This window comes from Corythoichthys intestinalis, chromosome 2, assembly GCF_030265065.1.
Source record: "Corythoichthys intestinalis isolate RoL2023-P3 chromosome 2, ASM3026506v1, whole genome shotgun sequence".
NCBI lineage: Eukaryota > Metazoa > Chordata > Actinopteri > Syngnathiformes > Syngnathidae > Corythoichthys > Corythoichthys intestinalis.
The window spans coordinates 28,374,855-28,401,801 of record NC_080396.1 but is presented as its reverse complement, the minus strand read 5'-3'; the positions used below and the strand labels follow the sequence as shown (position 1 = coordinate 28,401,801).

Genomic DNA, 26,947 nt, shown 5'->3' with positions numbered 1-26,947 from the left:
CCAGAATCAATTTCGGTTTTTAGTCCTTTAGTTATTCATTATTATGTTTTTAATAATGTAAAATGTTATTTATTCATAAAAAAATATATATATAAAATATGTATTGTGAAATCAGGTAGTCCCCGGGTTATGACGTACCTGACTTACGTGATTTCAACTTTACGACGCCCAAGTCTTTTTCTTTTTTTTTTTTTTTTTTAATGTTAACTTTTGTTGTGAGACTCATCCTTTTATTTTGGCTCAGGAAACGTAGAGCAAGTAGTTCTTCCGCATGTTAGCGCATGTATTCGCGCGCCCACCCTACATTCGCACACATGAGGAAGAGCGCTGCCGAGTGAGAGAGGTGACAGCCTGTGCGTACATTTGTTGCTTGTGAAGAATCCAGAGGCAACGGCTGTATACAACCCCTTTTGTACTGTTCATTGTGTGTTTTCAATTGTGGTCGAATACTTTGGGCGAGATTATTTGATTGTTTTTGATGATGTGGGAAAGTGAACTGATACATGCTAATCGTTTGTTATTGCTGTATCAGCAGCTACTTGTAAACGCAAATAAGAATTGCTGTTTTTGAAGATGAGTCTGATTTCATTTTATTTTAGTTTCATTCTGTAAGTGTTAATGTCATGAGCAGCTGAATAAAGTCAGCAAACCACACGGATGTCTGACATCGTCATTTCGGAGCCTAGCTCGTTGTCTCGCTAGGACTTCGCTCCAATGTCTTGGCGAGGACAGTACAATGACGTATAATACATTTTTTTGTGTGCCGGTTGCAGTGAATTTGCATTTTGTCTATCAAATATTTTTGACTTTGGTGCTTTTCTTTCCTCTGTGAGACAAACGCCGTAACAATCTTGATGTCAAAATGTTTTTCCATCAAGTTTATTAATCCCAGGTAATAACTGCACATTTGATCATCTGCGCCAAACAAAAAAAATAAATTAAAAACACTGGATTCCATGGTTATCATTGCTTGTGTGTTGACAAGACCGTGGCTGCATGAAAGAAAGTTGACATTTTACTTTTCAACGTCACACTTTGACGATGTCATCTTGCATTGCTGTCATCCTGATCTTACCTTTGTTTTATTGGTAATTAGACCATATACTAGTATATTCCAGACATGACGAATTTGGTGTGAGAGGCAGGAAGAAGTACTTCCATCATCTGCTATTCTCTTTCCATTCTGTAACTGACATGAAATACAAATAATTTCTCTGTTTGCTTCCTATGTTCTTTTTCATAAAGCACCCCTTTCACATTATGGTGGAGGTAAGAAAAGCTCAATTGTAGTTAAAACACTATTAATTTTTCCCCCCCTTTTGGGTTCGACATGAATTATCCACATCCTAGACTGTCATTTTCTTATTCTCTTCACTTTTCCACAATGTCCTATTCATTTTAATACCCAGCACATTTCTGTCCGGTTTTTCTTTTTTATTCTTCCCCACCCTCAAATTCATACTTTGCTGCCTGGGTTTATTGCACGCGTGAATGTCTTTTATGTATCCTGATGAAAATGTATTGTGCATGGTGGAAAGTAGGCGGCTCCAAATGCAGCCCCCCCACCCCTTTTTCCTGTGAATGTCCAAGTGTGATGTTTATGTATGATTTGTTTTTGAAATGCTCCACCAATGGCCATTTTGCCGACTTCCCCCATGTTGACGTAAAAATTGCAAAACAACGGAATCTACATCGTTTTTCCATCACTTTCCAAGAGACCGTAGACTACAGCTGGATGTCAAATATCCCAACATCACCCTGTCAGCATTATTAGTGAAATATACCAGTACTAATCACAGAAAGTTCAGGATGTTAACTATTGAGCTTTCTAAGGTAAAGTTATGGTCATTGAATTCTTATAGCACAAGTACTGCACAGAGTACACAACAATTTGATTTACCACAGTATTCAGAAGCTCTTTGCAACAAAAGATTTTTTTTTTTTTTTTTTTTTTTTTTTTTTTTTGGAGGGAAATAGTTTAAAAAACAGTAATCTGTTTGGGTACTTAGTTTGTGGAATCAATATGATATTGAACTGGGAAAAATGGTGGGTCCTTATTGTGTTATAAGACATTGCTTGAAACTAGTGATTTAAAAAATGTATTCATATCAGGTACCATGGGAAAAAAGATTAAGTAATTCACGCAGTAGCTACTGCTGCCTTTTGGTGTTGATGTTTTTTTTTTTTTTTTTTTTTTTTGTATTTTAATTCATTCTACTCCCTGTGATTTGATTTGTATATGTTCAAATTGCAGTATGAAATAAATGCACAATAAGCTTCACAGGTTAACATAATTTTAAGTTCTTCTAAAGTGCTGGCCAAAAGTATTGGTACCCCTGCAATTCTGTCAGATCATGCTCAATTTCTTCACGAAAATGATAGCAATTACAAATGCTTTGGTAGCAATATCTTCATTTATTTTGCTGGCAATGAAAAAACAAAAGTGAATGGGGGGGAAAAAATATCTTATTTTACACAAAACTCCAAAAATGGGCCGGACAAAAGTATTGGCACCCTTTGAAAAATCATGTGATGCTTCTCTAATTTTTGTAATTAACAGCACCCGTTACTTACCTGTGGCACATAACAGGTGGTGACAATAACTAAATCACACTTGCAGCCTGCGGTGGCTACCACCACTATCATTTAGTGTTTCAAGATTAAGTTAGTTATTTATGTGGTATTCTTTGGGACATTTACACTTTGGTTAAGGTATGTCTGAATGCTTATGGGATCTCATTTTCTAATTTGAGGTAACGACCACAGCTGTTTAAGATCTAGCACCTGCCATTCTGGAGGGGTAGAGTTTTCACTGTTTAAATGCACATTAGTTGATTATTGTTTTAAGTTGATGCATGTAATTTTTTCATCCATTGTTGTTTAATTAAGTTGACAATGTTTGGTTAATTGGTTGTCATACCTCCTCTTAGGTGGTCGTTAGTAGTCTGTCCTTATTTAAGCAGCCCCAGAGATGGGTCTGCAGGTCAGTTTGGTTGAAGCCTTTTGTTGTGTTGGGCGTTTTTGTTATATTGGGGTTCTTTTGTGACTTTATTAAATTGAATTTTCACGTAAGTTGAAACACCAGTATCCTCGTGTATGTTTGGTCCACTACACAGCCAGTTGAAATGGATTAAAGTGAACTTAACCTCTGTTCTGTGTCCTTGTGTGTATCACATTGAGAATGGAGACACATTGAGGATGGAGAAAAGAAGACTAAAGAACTGTCTGAGGACTTGAGAAGCAAAATTCTGATGAAGCATGGGCAATCTCAAGGCTACAAGTCCATCTCCATAGACCTGAATGTTCCTGTGTCTACCATGCGCAGTGTCATCAATAAGTGTAAAGCCCATGGCACTTTGGCTAACCTCCCTAGATGTGGACGGAAAAGAAAAACTGACGAGAGATTTCAACAAAAGATTGTGCAGATGGTGGATAAAGAACCTTGAATAACATCCAAACAAGTTGAAGCTGTCCTGCAGTCCAAGAGTACAACAGTGTTAACCCGTACTATCCGCCAGCATCTGAATGAAAAGGGACTCTATGGTAGGATACCCCACTTCTGACAGAGACATAAAAAAGCCAGGCTGGAGTTTGCCAAAACTTACCTGAGAAAGCCAAAAAAGTTTTGGAAGAATGTTCTCTGGTCAGATGAGACAAAAGTAGAGCTTTTTGGGAAAAGGCATCAACATAGAGTTTACAGGGGGAAAAAAACGAGGCTTTCAAAGAAAAGAACACTGTCCCCACAGTCAAACATGGGGGAGGTTCCCTGATGTTTTGGGATTGCTTTGTTACTTGTGACACTGGATTGCTTGACCGTGTGCATGGCATTATGAAGTCTGAAGACTACCAACAAATTTTGCAGCATAATGTAGAGCCCATTGTGAGAAAGCCGGGTCTCCTTCAGAGGTTATGGGTCTTCCAGCAGGACAATGACCCAAAACACGGTTCAAAAAGCACTAGAAAATGGTTTGAGAGAAAGCGCTTGAGACTTATAAAGTGGCCAGCAATGAGTCCAGACCTGAATCCCATAGAACACCTGTGGAGAGATCTAAAAATTACATTTTGGAGAAGGTACCCTTCAAATCTCAGAGACCTGGAGCAGTTGGCCAAAGAAGAATGGTCTAAAATACCAGCAGAGCATGGTAAGAAACTCATTGATGGTTATAGGAAGCGGTTGTTCGCAGCTATTTTGTCTAAAGGTTGTGCTACCAAGTATCAAGCTGAGGGTTTTGATACTTTTGTCCGACCCATTTTTCTGTAAAATGATAATGATTTAGTTGTTTTTTCATTATCTCTTGTGTTTTTTCATTGCAAGAGAAATAAATAAAGATATTACTACCAAAGCATTTGGAATTGCAATCATTTTCTGGGAGAAATTGAGCATTATCTGACAGAATTGCAGGGGTGACAATAGTTTTGGCCAGCACTGTACATATTTGAATAACTTTGTTTCGTTCTTTTTGAAAACCTTGTTTAAAGGCCACATATACTTTTTAAGCCCAATTAAAATAGGTTTCACCATTTAAAGTCACCATGTGCAACTGAATATGTTGCCAAAACCTCTAGGATTTAAAATGCACGCACTTCTTTGCTATGTTGCCCTTTTTGTATAAGGACTCGTTTTCTGACTCCATTTCCTGGGTAAATGATTGACACACATATTGTACCAATCATGTAGTCTAATCGGAGGGCAAAAGATTAGCATACCAGGTTAACCAATCGTGCGATAGCTTGGCATTGCCACAGCAACTTGGCAATGTATCACCTTATACACACTGAAAATTTCTTTTCAAAGCAAACCATTTCCTTAAGTCCTTTAATCTGTTTTTTGTCCAGTGGTAGGTACAGCTCAAGCCACAAGCAGAACTTTGTTGGCAAAGCGTCCCGTCAATCTCGGTCGTAAATAAAATTAATCAATTTCTCTCGTAGGCTTTGCAGCAGGAGTTACGTGTAAAGGTGGAAACACACTATAGCAGGGCTTTTTTGGAAAACCACGAACCGACGGCTTTAGGACGCCCGTGGCTTAGCTTCAATGCCTGCTTAACATATTGTATCCTTGGCCACAGAGGCATTTATTCTGTTTGCTAATTAGACAAGTAGAAGGAGGTGGTAACACACCATTTGGTTGGTTTGCAAACTGCCATTGACCCCCAGAAGGAAGAGACACCGAAGAAAATTCGACAAATCAGAAGAAAGCGAATGGGGCCAAAATTCAGCATGTCTGAGCGCTGTTAAATGGGAGGTTGAGAAAAGGTGGGATTTTGCAGTTGTTGGGGGGAACTCAGTCTTGCGTCGTACAAAAATTACGGAAGTACTAAACCGCTCTTTTTAAACCTTTTTTTTTTTTTTTTTTTAAAGAGCCAAAAAACGAAATTACTAGACCATTTTCGTTGTGTGTTTTTTGGGTTCTAAAGGGTTCCCCTTTGTCAACAATACCATATATTTACTTTAAAAAAAAAAAAAAAAAAACATAATACGTGGTCATTAAATACCTGCAATGTCAATCAACCACAAACATTGACATTCGTGCCATCAGAACCTGAATCTTAATTTCTAAACTGAATCTGAATTACTAAACTTCAACTTGAAATACTTGAATGGTTGAAATATAAAGCTGTATCTGAAAAATGTAATTCAACATAATTTGATATATAGTTCAATAATTTCGATGTAGCGGAGCAAGGCTGTGACGTCTCAGTCAACCTGCAAACTTGAACATTGAGACTCATTGCCTCAGCTGCGCCCGAGACGCAACGAAATCCAGATCGCACGTCCTCCAAGTTTCGTTACCATTTCTTCATTAATATGATGTACAAAAAATGTGTAATTGTGTACAAAACATGTTTTATTCACTCAATACTTCCCATTCTTTGCTCACAAATGCACGTGTCATGTAATAATAACAAATGTGCTGATTGGGCAAGAGGATATCTTTGTTACCTGTGATTTTTTTTTGTTACATTGAATTTTGCGAACATTTTTTTTTTTTTTCAAATGTTAAAGTATTTCGATTTCATGTTTAGTCATTCAGATTCAGTTTAGAAATTCAAATGGTTTCTGATGGCACAAATATTTGCCTATACATACAGTACATCACCATTGCAAGACTTAAAGTTCTCAGAGTGAAGTGGCGGCTGAGCTCAGTCATCAGCAGGGTAGACACAGTGTGGAAGAGTCACTGAAAGGCAAAGAAATTTTCATTGATCGATTGTCAGAACAGAACATCAAGTTTTGCAAAAAGTCCCTCACATGTAATAGTTCAAAACTTTGTAGAAGGTAAAGGTTATACCCAATATTAAATTTATCCTGAAAATTGACACAATGCCGAAATCACAGACTTGGTGTGTGAAGTTCACTTTTGTCTTTATGAACATGCTACATTAGGCTGTGATTAGATTCGTCTGAGGTGGCTGATGTTGAGCGAATCAGTGTAAAGCAGCGTATTGTTGGTGCCAGACTTACTGTGTTGTGCTGATTGAGCGTTGTGTTTCATTACTGGATGCAGTCGCCCCCTGCTAGTGGGCAGGAAATCGCGTTTAGGACAATATGACACTCATTACAATTTTTTGGGCAACACCTTTCTTTCTTTTCTTTTTTCAAGACTGAGCCAAAAAAGAGAATCCTCTCAATATTAGATGTGGAATGGACTTATCTAACATGAAACCACACATCTTCAATATTGATTCGCCAAGGGTTTTGACATCTGCGGCTCCTTACTGGTCCTTTTTCATTTTAGTTCTTGAAAGTACAATTACAAAAAAAATCAATTTTTTTTTTTTTTTTTTAACGTACTATGTTGCAAACGTAATGAATTCCATGGTTTGTTTACAAAAAAGTGGGAAAAAAATAAAATAATGAAAAAATAATAAATGCAGTATTAAAAAAAAAAGTATGCATGTATACAAGTACAGTTCAGTTTTCTATAGATACAGTATCTCATATCAAAATTATTACATTTGCAGTGCTTAATAACCATTTATAAAATATACCTTCAGTATACATTTAAGGATTTTTTTTGTTTTGTTTATTTTTTAAACTTTGGGAGGTGGGCTTTTTTATCTGTATCTCTTTCCAATGCTGTTAAATTTGAATAAATACATTGGACACACAATATATATATATATATGTAAATTAGCCCCACTTCTACCGAATGGATTTTCACGGGGGGCGTTCCCCATTTACCACAGAAAACGGATAACTTTACTTAGTGTTACATAGTTGACACCAATTGCTCCCTAATTTCATCCCAATGCCATTTTATACATTTTTATTTTCACTTGTGAGATTAATTTGTGTCTGCTCAAGAAGGTTATCCACCTCATTATTTTAAACGACACGTGTATCCCCCCGTTTTCGAAAATATGACAACAGTAGACATATTTTCAAAGCTTTTTGGTTTTGCAATCCAAATCAAAACTGCCATATAAACCATAATCCCAAATTGGCATGTGCTGGTTATGGGTTTCAAGGTATACCGTGGTATGAAAACGTCAAGGTTTCAAAACCACAAAAATTTTGTCATACCGTCCCCACGGTATAAGCTACTTTTTTTTTTTTTTAAACCCCCCCCCCCCCCACCCCCCCCAAAAAAAAAAACGAGTCTGCTTTGCTACACGATGGCTGGAGGAGGTGATGGTTATGGGTTTCAAGGTATACCGTGGTATGAAAACGTCAAGGTTTCAAAACCACTAAACTTTTCAGTCATACCGTCCCCACGGTATAAGCTACTTTTTTTTTTTTTAACCCCCCCACCCCAAAAAAAACAAAAAAAAACGAGTCTGCTTTGCTACACGATGGCTGGAGGAGGTGAAACTTCTAAACTTCCCCCCCCCATCGAAGAAAACTATGTCGCTGGTATGGGAATACTTCGGGTACAGGAAAGTTAAGGCCGCAGTTTACGTGGGCCAACTGACATGTAAAACATGTTTGCGGGGGGTGGCTACCAGAGAAGGCTATAACTCCAATAAAATTTTGCATTTATACAAAATTAGGTCAGTAAAGGCTTTGATGAACGTTTCCCACTAGTTATAAGAGTTAATTCCAGTGTGTGTAGTGTGTCTATTAGTAGTAAAACATACTGTAACATAAGCTGTGACGAGGCTAATTAGCATGCCAATTTTTTTTTTTTTTTTTTTTTAATTATTTAGGTTAACATTATACTTATATTCCAATTTGCTAATATGTTGTTGAGAAAAATAAAATCCTGTTCAATGGAAAAGTTTTTTTTGTGTAACCCAGAAATCTCAAAACATTTTAGAGCTGTAATTGCAATACCGTGGTAGCGTGAAACCTTGATATTTTTGTGAAGGTTATCATACCGTCAGAATCTCATACCGGCACATGCCTAATCCCAAGTGACAGATTTCATCTGTTTTTAAATGTCCTTGCCCAAACAGGGCCTTAGCTGCCAAACTTGTAAATTGGTCTGATTGTTTTCATTTCACCCCTGCAGAATTACTAAAATTAGTTTTCAAATATTTTTCCCCATCAAACTAATGTATCTGTCAAGCACAGCTGATGCTTTTTTTCCTCCTCTCTTTTGTCAGTCTTTGTTCATGCAAGATATCAGCAACATTTTGTCTGGGGGTGATATTTGTATGCTAAGCCTCACCCTTAATTGTTTGTTCAAACAGACTTAGAATGACATGCTTGCACTTCCGCTGCATGAATACAATGGTAGGGTGGCTCCGGTTGGCCTCAGGGTTTTAAAACTTGCTCTAGCTTATCACGTAAACCCCTCTGTTCAAGTGAAAACAGGAACATTACCGGAGTGGTGGAAAGATGCCTTCTTTCTTTTCCCTCACACTCTCACTGCAGAGGTCAAAAATACAGTGTTTGCATACATACATCAGTCATGAGCCAGCGTAGACGAACTGCCTTTTAGCCATGAGATATGAGATTCCCCTCCCCACCGATGCTTTGCTGTAACCCTCACCACACTGGGCATTTCTCCTTCTATGTCCTCATACAGTGGGGCAAATAAGTATTTAGTCAACGACTAAATGTGCAACTTCTCCCACTTGAAAATACTAGAGAGGCCTGTAATTGTCAACGTGTGTAAACCTCAGCCATGAGAGACAGAATGTGGAAAAAAAAACAGAAAATAACATTGTTTGATTTTTAAGGAATTTATTTGCGAATCATGGTGGAAAATAATATTTGGTGGATAACAAAAGTTCATCTCAATGCTTTGTTATGTACCCTTTGTTGGCAATAACGAAGGCCAAACGTTTTCTGTAACTCTTCACAAGCTTATCACACACTGTTGCTGGTATTTTGGCCCATTCCTCCATGCAGCTCTCCTCTAGAGCAGTGATGTTTTGGGGCTGTCGTTGGGCAACACGGACTTTCAACTCCCTACGCAGATTTTCTATGGGGTAGAGACCTGGAGACTGGCTAGGCCACTCCAGGACCTTGAAATGCTTTTTACGAAGCCACTCCTTTGTTGCCCTGGCTGTGTGTTTGGGATCATTGCCATGCTGAAAGACCAAGCCACGTCTAATCTTCAATGCCCATGCTGATGGAAGGAGATTTTCACTCAAAATCTCTCGATACATGGCGCCATTCATTCTTTCCTTTACACAGATCAGTCGTCCTGGTCCCTTTGCAGAAAAACAGCCCCAAAGCACGATGTTTCCACCCCCATGCTTCACAGTGGGTATGGTGCAATTCAGTATTCTTTTTCCTCCAAACACAAGAACCTGTGTTTCTACCAAAAAGTTCTATTTTGGTTACATCTGACCATAACACATTCTCCCAGTCTTCTTCTGCATCATCCAAATGCTCTCTAGCGAACCACAGACGGGCCTGGACGTGTACTTTCTTCAGCAGGGGGACACGTCTGGCAGTGCAGGATTTGAGTCCCTGGTGGCGCATTGTTTTACTGATAGTAGCCTTTGTTACTGTGGTCCCAGCTCTCTGTAGGTCATTCACTAGGTCCCCCCATGTGGTTCTGGGATTTTTGCTCCCCGTTCTTGTTATCATTTTGACGCCACGGGGTGAGGAGGGAGTTGAAAGTCAGTGTTGCCCAACGACAGCCCAAAAACATCACTGCTCTAGAGGAGATCTGCATGGAGGAATGGGCCAAAATACCAGCAACAGTGTGTGAAAAGCTTGTGAAGAGAGACAGAAAACGTTTGGCCTCCGTTATTGCCAGTGTTGGGCACGTTACTTTAAAAAAGTAATTAGTTACATTACTCACTACTTCTTCCAAAAAGCAACGGAGTTAATAACTGAATTACTCTATAGTAAAAGTAACTAGTTACCAGGGAAAGTAACTATTTCCGTTACTTTAAAAAGAACATGTTGTATGTCAAAGAATTTGAAATTTTCTAAACAGTATTCGAGTCAGTGCAATAGAGAAGAACAGACAGGTAGTTAACTTGTTAGGTGCTTCAGCAGATTTGAATTGCTTACCACAGATGTCGACAAAAGCTTTGCCCCGGGACATAAATTACACATTACATGCAGGTTCTTTCGTTTAATTTCGACAAACTTGAAATGGTGTCTATATCTCCATCTCTCAAAGGACAGTTTTTCTTTTGAATGTTCTGCCATCCCGACCCTGTGCATCTGTTTTGCGTGTGTGTTTTTGCCGCACGCGCTGTTCCGGTTTGCTTGTGAAATCACCGGCTCCGATTGGCTTACCACGACACATGACTCTAACCCTCAGCCAATCACAATCACTTCCATCGCATTCAGGTAGGCTCGTTTCCCGACAATTCACGTCACCTTCAAAGCGTCTGCCGTCCTCAAGATGGAAGCAGAATTATTGCTGGCTGACAGTGGGAGATGGGAACGAGGCTAGCATCAGGTGTAGCAAACACAGAAACGTTACCAAACTTTGGAAAGCATTGTCTAATTGAATGAGCAGGGACAAACAGCAGGTCTTGGATGACAAATCAACAGAGCAGAGCGTCGACTCGACACGCCTGGTAGTTTCTTCAATTTATTCAGAGTAAGTAACGCACTGCTTTTGACCGACAGTAACTGTAACGGCGTTGTAACTGCGGGAAAAGTAATTAGTTAGATTACCCCGTTACTGAAAAAATAACGCCGTTACGTAACGGCGTTATTTATAACGGCGTTATTTATAACGGCGTTACCACCAACACTGGTTATTGCCAACAAAGGGTACATAATAAAGTATTGAGATTAACTTTTGTTATTGACCAAATACTTATTTTCCACCATGATTTGCAAATAAATTCTTTAAAAATCAATGTGATTTTCTGTTTTTTTCCAACATTCTGTCTCTCATGGTTGAGGTTTACCCATGTTGACAATTACAGGCCTCGCTAATATTTTCAAGTGGGAGAACTTGCACAATTAGTGGTTGACTAAATACTTATTTGCCCCACTGTATATGTACCCAAACCACGCCCTTTCTGTCAGGTCGCTTGTGAAAGTGATCAGCGAATCTTGCTCACTTGACAAGTTTAAACTTTTGTCTTTGCTTTCACTTTTTTTCCCTTTTTTTCCCCAATTAACAATGAGACCCACACAACATAGGTTTGACTCTTCTATATATTTTTTAAACCAGAAGACTGTATAATATGTATCACACCTCAGAGGTTCGAAAACAATATGCTCTGGCTGGATCAGACCACTCCTGACTGTTCTATTGGGAAATAAAGGAAGATAGATTATCATAAAACTATTATCAATAAATGGTGTTATACTTGGTAAATGGTGTTATACTTATATAGCGCTTTTCCACCTTTCAAGGCGCTCAAAGCGCTTTGCACTATCTCGCCATTCACCTACTGGTGACACAGCACCAGGAGCAACGTGGGGTTCAGTATCTTGCTAAGGGATACTTAGGCGAGTTCATCAGGGCGAAGAATCGAACCCACAACCTCTGGGTTGGGGGACAACTACTCTACCACTGAGCCACGCCACCACAATAACTAACTAATTATCAATTTCTCAATTGTCAAGTTTACAAAAGTTTCCCCTTTAACCATAGGGAAAGTGAAAATTCTTGGTAATTAAAAAAATAAAAATAAAAAAATTTTTTTAAAAAAAACAACTTAAACCCTAAAGACCTTACATCCATATAATTGGACATTACACGTATGCATTATCGGTTATCGGTCTTGAAGGCTAAAAGTTTACCACCAGATAGTATGAAGAACCTTAGTCCTCTTATGATGACGTAATCAAAACACGGCGAGGAGCAACACTATTGGCTAATAGCCAACATGTCCGCGATATGGAAGTATTTTTTTTCTACTGTTTGTCACATTTTTTTCCCTTCTACACCCCCTCTGCGACTCACCGTTTAATCCGGCTAGGAGTAGCTTCGTTGCCACTAGAACATGCGCCAATTGCCCGGCACTCGATTGATTTTACGTGTTGCACAAGAAAACACAGAGTCTTATTTTAAGGTGTAGGAGAGAACATACTAGTTTAGCGTGAACGGATTAGTTATTTGTTGTTGTGAACTACAATTCCACACAAACATACATCGAGATCAAATTTAGCTTAGCAATTGGAGGCATGAGACCCATTTTTCGAGTGTTCCAAACTTCCAAGGAAGCGCATTTATCAAGGTTTGATCCGCCGTGACGTGCGTGTCACCGTCCACAGAACAGAATGCTATGATGACGCCAGCACCTCTGCTATGGGACACGTTCAGAGTTTGCCACAAAACGCTCACTGCCACCTGGAACACACCCCACAATGTGGTTTCAGAATCGGCACCTTTCAAACTAAATTTCTCAAGCCTCTGGGGTCATAGAACCAATGCCAAGGCAAAATACATTAATTGGAAAATAATGAAGTAATTCATCAATAGATAAATAAATTGTATATACCATAATTTTCTCACTATAAGGCGCACCTGACTATAAGCCGCCACCCACCAAATTTGACACGAAAACAACATTTGTTCATATATAAGCTGCACCGGACTATAAGCCGCAGCAGTCCTAACTATATTATGGGATATTTACACCAAAAGATATTAACCGGTAACACTTTATTTGACAGCGGCAAAATAAGACTGTCGTAAGACCAAATGAACCACCATGAAGCTTTGAACCAGTTGGATGCAAACCTTCATTGCTTCAAGAAGCTTAATTTGGTCATTATTGGTCCCTTGGGGAAGACAGTCAACCTCTGCTGCCACCTGCTGTCAACACTGATGTTGTCCAACATGCCTCCTTGCATGCATTGCAGCACTACAGATGTAAATAACAACCAAATTCATGTTCTGTGCTAATTATTCCTTCAGTTACTGTTCAAGTTGTTTCATTGATTACTAGTTATGGTATTTGGTACCACTTTATTTGACAGTGGCACCATAAGACTGTCATTAGACAATCATAATTATGACATGACACTGTCATGAGCATTAATGAATGCTTATAACAGATGTCATTTAGTGTTATCCGGATAATTAGCTCACTTTTGAATTGATGTAAAATAACCAAACTGGACATAAAATGAGTTAGTGACATAATTTGCCGGATGACACCTAATGACATCTGTCATAAGCATTCAGTAAGGCCCATGATGGTGTCATGTCACAATGATGACGGTCTTATGATGTCGCTGTCAAATAAAGTGTTACCTATTAACCCAAATAAATCAACAAATAAGCCGCATTGGACTATAAACCGCAGGATTAAAAGTGAAGGAAAAAAGTAGCGGTTTATAGTCCGAAAATTACGGTATGTGTATTTTTCCGGCCAAGTGTTTACAATATTCAGTTTCGGCCAAGTAAATGAATTTGAGATTAATAAAATGTCAATAAAAACAAAATTGATCAAATAAAAATAGAAACAGAAATACACTTTAATTATGGCCCCCAATAACGCTCTATAGTTGGACCCAACCCCCATCCCAATAGTATTTAAGTCATTGCCGGTATTTGAAAACATTGATCATGTCCAAATCATTTAAACTGGGAGGACTGGCTGTGAATGCTCAAGTTTTAGTGCTACTGTGAATGATTGCTCTCCCAGTCAAAATGGATAGGATGTCTAATGATGTCAAATAATTGCCCTATGAAGGGTTAATGTGAAATGTAAAAACAAAACATGCTTGACAAATTGAGCAACAGAAATGCTTAAAAAAATCCCTTCTTTGAGCCTTCTCACTTAGTTGTAAAAGCACATTAAAAAATAACAACTTATTCTTATTTTGGTCACAAATCCAACTAACAGCAACTTGTGACTTCACCAATAAAGTATGTCTTCTTAGCCCACCCTTGTTAAGGATGGTCCAGATACACAGGTGCACAGATGCTCAGTGCAAATCCTTTGCTTGGTAAAACCAAGATCTTGTGACGGACTCTTGAGGTTTCAAATAATATTCTCGTGACTCATGTCACGTCATGCAAATATTACCGGCAAAAAACTTGGTTGAGTTGTTCAACTTCCAAGTATCGCGGCTGTCACTCATTATCACTAGTCTGGCAAGCCAGCCTGACTTTCGCCATGTACAAGATATATAGAAGTCAGTCACTTCTGCGGTTTGAGCTGGATTTCAAAAGCGATGCTCGAGGTGAGCCTAATGAGCACAGACTATGGAGTCCCCTACAGCAGCCTCTTTGACCGATATAAAGGGGGGAAAAAAGACAAGAATGCTGAACAGAATTCCAAACCTCACAGGAATGTAAAAAATATTCGCTGTCGCTCCTCTAATGATGCATCACTAAGTACCGCCTCGCATGCTGTGATTTGTCGATCGATATTGGACTGGAGTGGAAATGCAATTGAAACCACAGAAGACCAGAGTGACTTACCATATATTTTGTACATGCTGAAAATCATGCTGGCTTGCCAGGTTACATTATCACATCTACATGCCGTTGAAGGAGTTTGGAACATGCTGTCAAGGAAAAAGGCAACGAAACCAGCTCTTTTTACCGTAAACCGATAGAATTTGAATTTGTTTCCCCCTCCTGCAGGATCCTGGCCCTTCACCACCATCTCCTATCCTTGGGCATAAACCATTGCAGCTGATTGAGGTGAAGGCGAGAGGACGCTTCGGTTGCGTATGGAAGGCCCAGCTGCTGAGTGAATACGTGGCTGTGAAGATCTTCCCGATTCAGGTGCCTAGTCTACATTTTTGGTAAACCCTTTCAGACAATAGGCTTCATATATGCACTTGGGTGAAGTCAGTTTTAAGTCAATGTTATGATAAAATGTTTTCGCCCTCCACATTTACTTCCCAAATAAGAGCCCAAGTTCCATTCAGTAAATTCCCGGTTTATTCCAATAAATTCTAATAATTCTTGTTATCTTGTTTTTGTAGGACAAACTTTCCTGGCAGAATGAGTACGAAATTTACAGCGTGAGCGGTATGAAGCACGAAAATATCCTCCACTTCATCGGCGTGGAGAAGAGGAACAACAACCTCGACTTGGAGCTGTGGCTCATCACCACCTACCATGACAAGGTAGGCTGCCTGGAAAGCGCAGTCGTTTGCTCTTCGAGTCACGTCGTGTGACTCGTGACTTGTGTAGATTCATTTTTGGTGTTTACAAACATAACTGCAGCACTTTTAAACACATTCTTTTTATTTCCATCCTGATTCCCATGTATTTATGTAACTTCAGCGATGGAGTCGGTGTAGTAAATTGCCATGCTTACTTATGCACATCTGTACTGCTGCAGGGAAGAGTCATAAATGTTATAAAATCTGGAAACTTGCATATTTTATTGGTTAGTGCATTTTGTGCTTGTCCTTAATGATTAATTACAGTGCATACATTCTTTTGAAACGTTCTTTTTATTTTCTAGTTTTATACCACTTTTTTGGATGAAATAATATTAGCACACCGTCGAAGCCACTCGGCTTTCTACTTGGTGATGAAATAACTTAGAAAACAATTGTGTTGAAGGACTTTTTGGCAAGGTTACACTCTAAGGAGTACATCACTGTTAAGTGGCTCGTAAGTCAACCCCTATAATTGTTTTTTCAACAGGGGTCTTCAGAGAATTCATAACTCAGATCTACAGTTTTGCAGTCATGAAGAACAGCCTTGAAAAATGTTAAAATGTTCATTGGCCTCCAGTCGGTTTAGCACAGCTAGGATTGTTCATGACTCCTGAAAGATGATTTATGCTTTAGTAGATCTTTTTGCCTGTAAGGGTCGAATATAACAAGTAGCTGCTAGCTTCCAAACACACGTGCGCTTGCAGAAGAGCCTTTCTTTTGCTTTTTTCGTGTGGACATTTGAAGACAGCTGGTTTTGTTCTAGGAATTCAGGTAAACTACTTACAGGTCTGCCATATCAAAGTTTTAAAGAAGGTATATTTCGACAAAAAAACAGGACAGGGATCAAAACAATAGCCACAGATTCTGCATGCCCTCTAGTGGTCACTAGAAATGGAAACGAATGGCCAATACAAATTCTATTTGCTTGTTCTTTTATTATTATTACTATTATTATTAGAGTATATTACATATACCTAATAACTAAAAGTATATTTAACTTGCCGATTATTGTTCGGGTGAGTTTATTGTCTCAAATTTTCCTATTGCTGTAAATTTCATGGCATCCATAATTTAATGGATTCAAAGTAAAAGTGCCTTTTTAATGTCCAGTGCGCATCAGTTCTTTAGGGTCAATTTGATCCCAGACTTTTTGGCTATAAGTTATATAGATAATTTTAAAAAGAAATATAAAAATCTTACACACTTTTATTTTCATTAATATTAACCCTTTAACACCAAAGCCTATTTTGGCCGAATTTGCATGCCTTTGATGTTGCCTTTATATTTCAAAGAAAAAACTGTTCACAAAGGCCAAGTTGGGTCCCTTTTTTCAGGATACCTTGAACTTCATGTCCAAACTGTTGTTTTCTTCACTGACCAACTTTAACATTTTGGACCCAAAAAGACCAAAAAAAAATCCCAAAATCTTTTTTCAAAATTTGTAATGTTGAAGTCCCACTGACAACCAAACATGCTCGACCAACCGTTTTGAAGCTTGATAATATTTATTTAACTTGCTAAGATAAACATTCAATAGAAAAAAATAAGATTGAATAGTTTTATGTTTGACAATTCAACACAAACAGCAGCTATGGTCATAGGCGTTTTTGGCCTTCACACATACTAAGGTCAAAGCATGTTATATACAGTGCAAAATAGTGAGAAAAAAAATTATATATATTATCCAACACAAAAAGGGTTTGGAGGATATCTCTTTGTGAAGTTAGGTATTGTACCCATCACCTTATCAAAGGTATATACTGTATGTACATGAAATCAAGCTTCTCGAACACACATCTATATAAAAATTGAAAAGATTCATCGTGAAGAAAAAAATAACAAACATTGAAAAAAAAAAGTATTTTCAAAAATATTGACAAGTATTTCAGTTCAATTCATTTGTAGGCATGCGACCCAATAAAGTTTTTTTTTTTTTTTTTTTTTTTGCGCACTCAATAAAGTTTGTTTTTGAACATGTCACTAAGCCGTTTGCGCGCTGCTGTCACATCTACTCGCCGAGACGCCGACTGATCCGAGAAAAACAATGACAAATACAGCTCATCCTATTCCTTGAGTTAATGAAATAATGCATTAGCTTGCGCTAAATTTAGTTTTCGTTTCATTCTGCACGTTTCAAAGTCGCTCGCTGAATCCAACCGGCCGTTGCTTGCTACGCCGCCTACGCGTGTCTCCTTTCCCTTAGTTGGCGCCTTGCTCGTCAATTTATCAAAAATGTTCACATTAGGTTCGTCCTTCTTGACATCACAACGGCTCTTGGGATATGTAGTATTTTGTGCTGCTTTCAATTTTTTTTAAAAAAAGGACAAGAAATGATGAAAATATGGAGATAGACCCATGGTCCATGCAGCGTTTTAATGCATATTAATGAGTGCAATAAAACTCAAATGACACTATCTCCCGTTTTACTTGGTCGATTGACTTCAAATAAAAACTTGTGTGGACATCAACTTCCGTACTTTCAAACGAGAGCAACCAGGGGCACGTGGGTGACGTAATTACAGTGTTACGAGGCTTCAAAGATGATATGTGTAAACGTGTCACATCTGACACGTTCGGTGTTAAAGGGTTAAGGTCACTTTATTATCTAATTTGGTGCACTAAATAACCATAATTGTAGTTGTGCTCCTGTTTACACATTAACTGAAAAATTCTAAATTATTTTTCCTGTTGAAGTTTTCTCTCTGTCTGCTTTCTCTCTCTTTAGCTGAAAGTGACATACGAGGAAAGGTTTTCTATAAATGATGAACTGTCAGGCATTTTTTACTGATAAAAATTATGTCCTCAATGTTGACCCCTTATGTCTCAACCAGCGCTGAACACTGACCCTTCCAAATGTGGAGAGTTAGGGTAACGCTAAACCCTGCCAGGCTATATCGTCATTTCATTTCTATTACAAAAAAACTGGGTCCAGCCTACTGTGCTTTGGTCTAGGCCATACAACTAAATTTTTTACACCATACCTGACCCCGGCCCACAACCTTGTACTGCTTTCAGACAGAATATACCGGAACATTACTGGGTAATGTGACTCAGAATCTACCTGACCAGTGGCTTTCAAAAATACGGAAATGTAGCGGTATTTACCCAGCTCGGCAGATTTTATATGCAGCATGCAACTAAGGCATAATGTTATGGCTGTTTGGTTTGTTAGATTGTAATGTTTCGATTGGAACTATTCATTTGTAAAACATCAGATTGAACAATGAAACGTCGCCAATCACAATGTTGAATAAAAAGAAAATATTAATACCCTATGAACACTCTACTGCGGTTACTCAGCCACTGAGTCCTGTGCCATCCCGTTCAAAAGGTAACACTCTATTCCTAAGCCCCAACCTCGGCGAGCATGACATGTTAGATCTAGTTTGTTAATAGGTTAGTTAACAACTTCTTTGTTTTCTTCTTGGCAAATGTTATTCCATCTTAGGGTGAAGAAAATGAGGTTTGTAGTGTAGCATACTGTAGTTATATGACGGCGACGTCATCAACCTCTGCACTCTGAAGCGGAACATTACTGTATTTTTCGGACTATAAGTCGCAGTTTTTTTTCATAGTTTGGCTGGGGGTGCGACTTATACTCAGGAGCGACTTATGTGTGAAATTATAAACACATTATGATATCATTTCACATGTTATTTGGGTGTTTTGGAGTGACACTGATGGTTTGGTAAACTTGTTAGCATGTTCTTTATGCTATAGTTATCTGAATAACTCTTAATAGCTATGTTCACGTTCACCTTCTGCCTTTGGCAATGTGTGTTCAATTGTATTGTTGACTTTTTTATATTGAAATGCATACTTTTAGTTTGTAGCGCTTTCACGCCCACATAGGGGCATACTCGCACTTGTTTACGTGAAGAAGAGCGCTCACACGCCAGAAGAAGACCGACAGCTACGTAGCTCTGAATGAGTGGCCGAGTTAGCGAGAGAGAAACACGGCTGCGAACCTTCGTTCATTGCTTATGCTTGTAAAATATCTCTACAGAGGCAATGCCTGTGTGTGTCATCTTTTCTGTTGTTGTTGTGTGTTTTCCACCCGCGATCGGACACTTAGAGCCAGTTGTGTGGTTGTTTGAACGATGTGCTAATGCTAGCGAACGCATGCTAACCGTTTTTGTCATTGCTGTAAAAGCACCTAATGATCATTTATTTACGTTGATGCGAACCTGTTTGGTATCGAGGACAAAATTGATTCAGCAAATTATACAGACGTCCAGCATCGTCATTTGGGAGTTTAGCCCGCTGAATAGCCAGCACCGAGCCGTAGCGTCCTGGTGAGGACAGTATATTCGCATTTCGTTGTTCATGCACTGTACACTGTAAACTTATTCAGCATGTTATTCTCTATTGTATTTTTATATTAAATTGCCTTTGAAGATGACATGTCTGTTCTTTGTGTTGGATTTTATCAAGTAAATTTCCCCCAAAAATGCGACTTATACTCCGTTGCGACTTACATACGTTTTTTTTTTTTTTCTCTTCGTTGGGCATTTTATGGCTGGTGCGACTTATACTCAGGTGCGACTTGTAGTCCAAAAAATACGGTACCTGCTGCATTTAGACAAACAGTAGCACGAACCAGTAATATACTGGACTTGTGACTAAGTTGCAAGCTTGTAAGGTTCCAGCTAATGTCTGTGTCAGCAGAGCCGGCAATTCCATTTACACTTAGCGTGTGCTGGGTAAATTCTGGTACATTACGGGACTTCATATGTCTAAAAGGGGCTACAATGTGGCCCTCAGATAAAAAGGTTTGGAGACCCATGCTTTAGATACTCGACAATGTATATTTAAGAATCTATTAAAAATATATATGTATATACTAGGAGTGGGAACCTCAGGGCACCTCACGATATGATACAATTCGTGATACAAGGCTCACGATAACGATAATCTCACGATATCGCGACACAGGTATTATCGATATATAGGTCAGAAAATTGATATCTAATACTATTCGATACAACTGTTGAAACGGAGAACAAGATATTTCAAAATAGAAAAAAAATACTGTTTAAGTCATTTATTAAACAGTGACACCTTTTCTGTGCAACATTGCTGTAAAATATGAATCTACTTTTTGGCTTTGCACATATAAAGGGAACAAACCACAAACATAGATATCTCTTGTAGAGATCGTGATGAATGGCACCCTTAATTTCTTTGAAAAATTTGTATCTTTTAACATTTTTAACAGTGCTGTAGGTGTCAGTCAGCAGTTGAGCTTGGAGTGGGACAATGGTAGAATTGGTGGGTTTCTTTTCTTCGTATATGACCTTTGTTGCCACAAGCGTTGGTTTGAGCACCATTTGCTTCAGCATTTGAGATGTCAGACTCAGTCACATTCTTCCTCAACTTAAAAACAAAATAAAATAAAAAATATTAGCTACTTAATAGGTTTTGAGTTGAAATCCTGATTTTTTTGTGTTGGAAGTATTGAGTGAATTAAAAAGAATATGAATTAAATGTATAGAAATTTAAAATGCAATAATAGCTCATTTTTTAAATATGTAGGCTACATCAATTAAGCTGCAAGTGGTTGTGCATAATTATTGTTATTCCAGTTAACCTTATTTTTGTTAGACACTTCTTGCATACAGCAAAGTCATTTTTCCCCTTACTTCCTTTCTTGTTGGTGTAAATTCTAAAGTTTGTCCACGTGTGTGATATTTTTCTCACTTTTTTCCTCCGCCGTTCTCACTAAACTTTTTCTCATCCCATTGTACCTTCCTCTCTTCTTCTCTAGACGACTTACGCGCACTTTACCTTCATCACCACTCTTGAGCGCCCCTAGTGGATAGTCAAGGAATTACTCAACAAACATTGAATGAGCAGTTCACAGTATCCATATTGCCAATATGTCAAATAAAAGTATCGATACTTGGCAGGAGCATATCAATAAACGATCGGGTTGCTAAATGACGCGATATTTCACCGTATTGAGGTATTGTCACACTCTTAGTATATATTGTATACCCACAAAAATAAAACATACTTCTAGGGAGTGTTATTAATTACTGTTTAAAATTATTAACAAACCTTTAAAAAAAAATTTTTTTTAAAAACCAACTACTGACAGATGTCTCTTATCATAACAGGGCTCGTTGACGGACTACCTGAAGGCTAACGTCGTGTCCTGGAATGAGCTGTGCCACATAGCCCAGACGGCCGCAAGAGGCCTGGCTTACCTCCATGAAGATATCCCAGGACACAAAGATGGACACAAGCCCTCCATCGCTCACAGGTGCTCCACCTGGGCCTGTGAAGCCATCATTAGTCCTTGTCGTTTTTAAATAACAAAATAATGAACCCCATCTTTGGATGTTTGTCAATTGAAAATGAAAACAACACTGATTCCTATCAAGATATACAGTACGTTATTGTCTGGTGCTTCCTGACCCTCTGATGTTCTCATTATGTATTTTCAGGGACATCAAGAGCAAGAACGTGCTCCTCAAAAACAATCTGACGGCTTGCATTGCTGATTTTGGTCTTGCACTTAAATTCGAAGCTGGAAAATCAGCAGGAGACACTCATGGACAAGTATGCTCAGTGACATTGTCATGTCTTCTGTAATGTACACTGGACCTCTTAAATATGTTTATTTTCAACTTCAAGGTTGGAACACGGCGTTACATGGCTCCTGAAGTCCTCGAGGGAGCCATTAACTTCCAGCGTGACTCCTTTCTGCGCATCGACATGTATGCCTTCGGCCTTGTCCTGTGGGAGCTGGCTGTGCGATGCACTGCTGCCGACGGTGAGCGGCTGCGCCGATTGGCCGTCACCAATTCATACAACAATATGACCTTTGGTACATTGTCAACCGTGGGATTGTTTGTCATCAGGCCCAGTAGACGAGTACATGCTGCCGTTCGAGGAAGAGGTGGGTCAGCATCCATCTCTGGAGGACATGCAGGAGGTGGTTGTGCACAAGAAGCTGCGGCCCTGCCTTCGAGACTGCTGGCAGAAACACATGGTAGACACAGTCTGGAGTAGTTTTTGTTTCTTTGACACCCATCTACACCCATTACATAAATTTAGCTAGTCGGGCTTATGAGTAACATTTACATATGGCGGAAAACACTCAGGTGACTTGAAGTTCCGCTCTGAGACCCCCAATTTAGCCAACTTTCAAAATTGTCTGATATGCATGTGTGATACATCATTGGAAAGCTTCAAATCTTAATTTTCTGGGGGAAGAAAGTTTTTGAACAGGAGGGCAATTTTTTTTTTTTTTTTTTATGTTTTTTAAACAGCAAAACCCTATCTGGAGGTGAGAGCACGCGAGAAAAGAATTACAGACGCCGTGACTTTAACGATATATTATCACGTACTTACTTTGTTTCGATCCTAAAAACTCCATGTAGCATGTATCACTGAGCGTCAAGACACAGCTGTGAATGGCCACAGCTGGATTTTTGGGGGATTTTATGGGTGAAACATGGTAATATAACAAGGGTCGCGATGCAGAAATCGCAGACATCAAGGAGTGGTCGAGATTTTCTTGTTCATATATTTACCCTTTTAAAAGTTTTTTTCAACTTTTTTTTGTTTGGATTGATTATTTATCATCTAACATATCGGAGAAAATGCGACAGTAACAAAAAAAAAAAAAAATACAATTAAGCGATAGTTATGAGGTAGGTATCCGTGACTTTTTTACAGACGCCATTTTTTTCATTGTGACATAATTTGTTTAAAAGTTTAAAATATGTGAGTGAACAATTTTTGTAAGTGTCTTTTTTTTTTCTTTTAATGAAATATGAGACATCAATCAATTATTCAAAGCTAAAAACGACAAACATTTTGAATAATATAGTTAATTACCTTCGTTTTATGGCTGGGTTGAAACAAAAGCAGATGCGCGACGTCTGTAAACGGGGGTTTTCAGGGTAAAACGGACAAATTAAAAATAGTTCGGGGGCTTAATGCGCCATGAATCTGCTATGGCAGCATATAGACATATTGTTCTATCAAACACAATAGTTGTTTTTGCTTAAAATACCGCAGTGTCTTTTAAAAAGGGATACAAGAGCAGAAACTGCTTTTTCAGTCTTGTCTGTGTTTTCCGCCATATACTTGTCAAATTAATCTATGTTTGACTACCATATTTTTTGGACTATAAAGTGCACCAGATTACAAAGCATACCATCAATGAAGGAGTTTATATTCATGAATAAATTGCACCTGGTTATAAGGCACATTAGTGCATCAATGTAAATACCGTATTTTTCGGACAATAAGGTGCACCGGATATTAAAGCACACCATCAATGAACAAGTTTATTTTCATAAGTAAAGGGCACCTGGTTATAAAGCGCATTATTGCATAAATGCACTGCATTTGTTCTTTTTCTTTTAACATTTTATTATCGATTTTATTTTTTTGTTTTCCCATTCATTGGTTCGATGAATGTGTTACTTTAATTTACAAATTATTACATTCTTACTGTTAGTGTTGTGAAATCTTTGCCTGTTTAATTCAACACATAGTTGTTAGACTTGCATGAATGCCAAAGTTTGGATATAGACCCCACTCACCAACGTCACACAATGACGTGTCGCTGTATTGTGCCGCCATATTCTCCGTCATTGCGTGTCCGTATTCTCAATGGTCTCAATTTATCGTGCAATTTATAGTGCAATTCATGGAAGCACCGGTGCTTTAAGACGCTGTAAACTCATTGGATGTGTTTCATAAAGGCGTTATGTGGAAAAGCTTCGGTCGATCCATTCGCCAAATCCATATTTGATGCCTAAATCGATATTTTTCGACCCGCTGTCTTCGCCGTCTCTGCCTGACATCTGCTACCCTGATATCTACAACTATCTTGTCCACAGAAACTCAGCCTATTCTCACGAAACTTTGAAAACCTTTAAGAGCAGCACTCTAAGCAACATTACCCCGTGTGACCCTTTACTTCCAATTTTCTACAATGGCGACAATCAATTAAAAAAAAAAAGTTGACTGCGATGGCCGACGCTTCAGGGATTGGTGGATATTGGACTATTTCTTCAATAAAATATGCAACAACTGTGTCTGCTTCATTTGCAAAGAGACAGTCGCTGTTTTCAAAGAGTTCGATGTGACGCGATATTACCAAACAAGACACTCTGACATGTACGACAACATTACAGGGAAGAAACTCAGCGAGAAATGAAAGCAACTTGAAGCTAGTTTAATTTCACAGCAGCAGTATTTCGCAAGAGCACGAGTGTCGAAAGAGAACGCCACAAAGGCGAGATTGTTGAAATTATGAATGTAAAAAAAATCATAATAAAGCAAATGTGACACACAGAAGGGGTTGCTAAAATTTGTTTAAATATATTGTTTTACGTAAATCAGCCAAGTTAGCCCCCCACATTTTCACCACACCAAATCTGGCCCCCTTTGCAAAAAGTTTGGACACCCGTTTAACTGATGGTCCTTAGACGAGGCCAGCTTCTTTCACTTGTTACCAGCTAAATATTATTCAAAAAATAATGATGGTGGAAGAAATAAGCATCTTGAATTTGAAACTGTAACTGTGCCCAAAACCCTCTAAATATATATTAAATGCATCTTACCAGATATAAAATGACTACTACATAATCTGTGGTGATCGTTTGGTGCCCAGTTTTCTCGTCGAATTGCAGCAGTCCATCTCGCTCTCCTCTCCGGGTCTCTCGGAATACGGTAGAACTTCAAGTCTCTCCGTCTATCTTCTCTGTTACTGCAACCAACCGCCACACACGTCTTCACCATTTTGATTATTAATGTTAACGAGCAGAAAAACACGCCATAATAGGAGGAATTTACGTAGCGGTAATGCGTAAACACGACGAGCTGACGGACAATATGGCGCGGAGGCGTGGTTGTAACATCATGTGAGTGGGGTCTATACAGGTTAATTTCTGCTACCTGTCACTGTATATATATATTGCTGCCATAGATGCCATTTGTAATAATCATATTTTTTTCTTAATGATGACTATAAGTGACTATTAGTGTCTTAGCAGCTTGCAATAGACAGACTGAAAGCATAAAAACGTTTGTTTGACCTTGGTGCCCTTGTTTAGCATAGAAGTTACATGAATAGTATTGGAACATTTAACAATTGGACATGTGTTTCCAATTGTTTACGTAAGGTCAAATTAAATTCAAGTTGTCAAAATGCATTTTAGGTTGATTATGAATTTTCACACCACTCACAATGTTCTGAATGCTCCCATCTTTTTGTTCTTAGTGTAAATGTTCTATGTTCCTCACCATGACAATCATGTTGATGTTGCGGCATCCCTCAGGGTCTAGCCATGCTCTGTGAAACAATTGAGGACTGCTGGGACCACGAGGCCGAGGCCCGCCTGTCTGCCGGCTGCGTCGAGGAGCGTATTGGCCAAATGCAGCGACAGGCTCCGATCATCGGACCTGAGGAGATAGTCACCGTTGTCACCATGGTGACCAATGTCGACCTCCCTCCCAAGGAGTCCAGCTTATGATCAGCCACCGCCCCACCAGATGAGCAACAGATGGCATGGGGAGGGGCGGGGAGGGTAGACGAACAGCCGACCCTGGTTGGTTGGCGGCATTTTCTTTCGTCATTCTGGTTTGGTCGTGGTTTGGTTTGGTTTAGTTTTTTTTTTTTTTTGTAAAGTACCGGCCGCTACTCGCGCTCAGGACATACCTACCATGTGCCCACCTCACCACATCAAATGATCCCCACCTCATGTCGACGTGTGTGCCTGAGGATTTGAACACTTTAAACCATTCAGGATATTTATGACGGAGCAAATGAGTTGCAGTGCCGAAACGGCAAGACATTCAACTAACAGTTGGATTATGTTTTTATATACAATATGTCAGAGGTCAGCTGGATCTTCTACAGTGAGAAAAGACTTTGAAGATTAATTTCAACAAACTCTCAATGAATTTAAAAGAGAAAAAAAAATATGGGCATGTGGCTCAATACTTTGCTGTTTTCTTGTGCGTTTTTTTTTTTTTTTTTTTGAAGAATCGACTAACATTCTGCCAATAAGCAACGGCTTTTGAATGTTTATAGTGTAATGCTGCTGTACATAGTGTATTATGGACCCAGTCAACTTGTTAATCCATTTTACTTTAAAGGGGGATGGGGTGGGAAAGGGGTCTGGGGGATCCATTTTTCAAGCATTACGATGATGAAAAAAACCATAGACCTCCTTCAACCAGGTATACCTCAGTTCAGATGGACACATATTAGTCCCTCTCACTGTTCAGTCACTGCTCACTCACCCTTTTCACAAGTTTCATTGCATCTCAACAATATAACCCTTGTTGGTGCTCATGGGTAACGTAGTCAGCAGACTTTGCGTAGACATGGCCGCACATCAGCAAGTGTTTCTGCTTCTTGTTGATTGAATATCTTCTTTTTAATATTTTTTTTCCTTCCAGTTGTGTAGTATGTGTAATGCAGCCCTTTTGTGTTTGCTACAAAAACAAAAGGTTGCAGTGCAACTCT

General features: G+C 38.8%; 1 protein-coding gene across 2 annotated transcripts in view; it reads left to right on the top strand.

Moving 5' to 3' along the window:
- acvr2ab (activin A receptor type 2Ab) overlaps positions 1-26,572 on the top strand; it is a 79,885-nt gene extending 53,313 nt beyond the window's left edge. Inside the window, exons 5-12 of one of the 2 annotated variants that reach the window (XM_057818150.1) lie at positions 1,246-1,269; positions 14,918-15,061; positions 15,265-15,408; positions 21,570-21,715; positions 21,900-22,014; positions 22,090-22,228; positions 22,317-22,447; positions 25,755-26,572. In XM_057818150.1, the coding sequence (XP_057674133.1) occupies positions 1,246-1,269; positions 14,918-15,061; positions 15,265-15,408; positions 21,570-21,715; positions 21,900-22,014; positions 22,090-22,228; positions 22,317-22,447; positions 25,755-25,949 (1,038 nt within the window). In that variant the 3' untranslated portion in view covers positions 25,950-26,572. The remainder of the gene's footprint in view (positions 1-1,245; positions 1,270-14,917; positions 15,062-15,264; positions 15,409-21,569; positions 21,716-21,899; positions 22,015-22,089; positions 22,229-22,316; positions 22,448-25,754) is intronic. The other variant, XM_057818159.1, reaches the window with a different exon arrangement.
- The last annotated feature ends 375 nt before the right edge of the window (positions 26,573-26,947 follow it).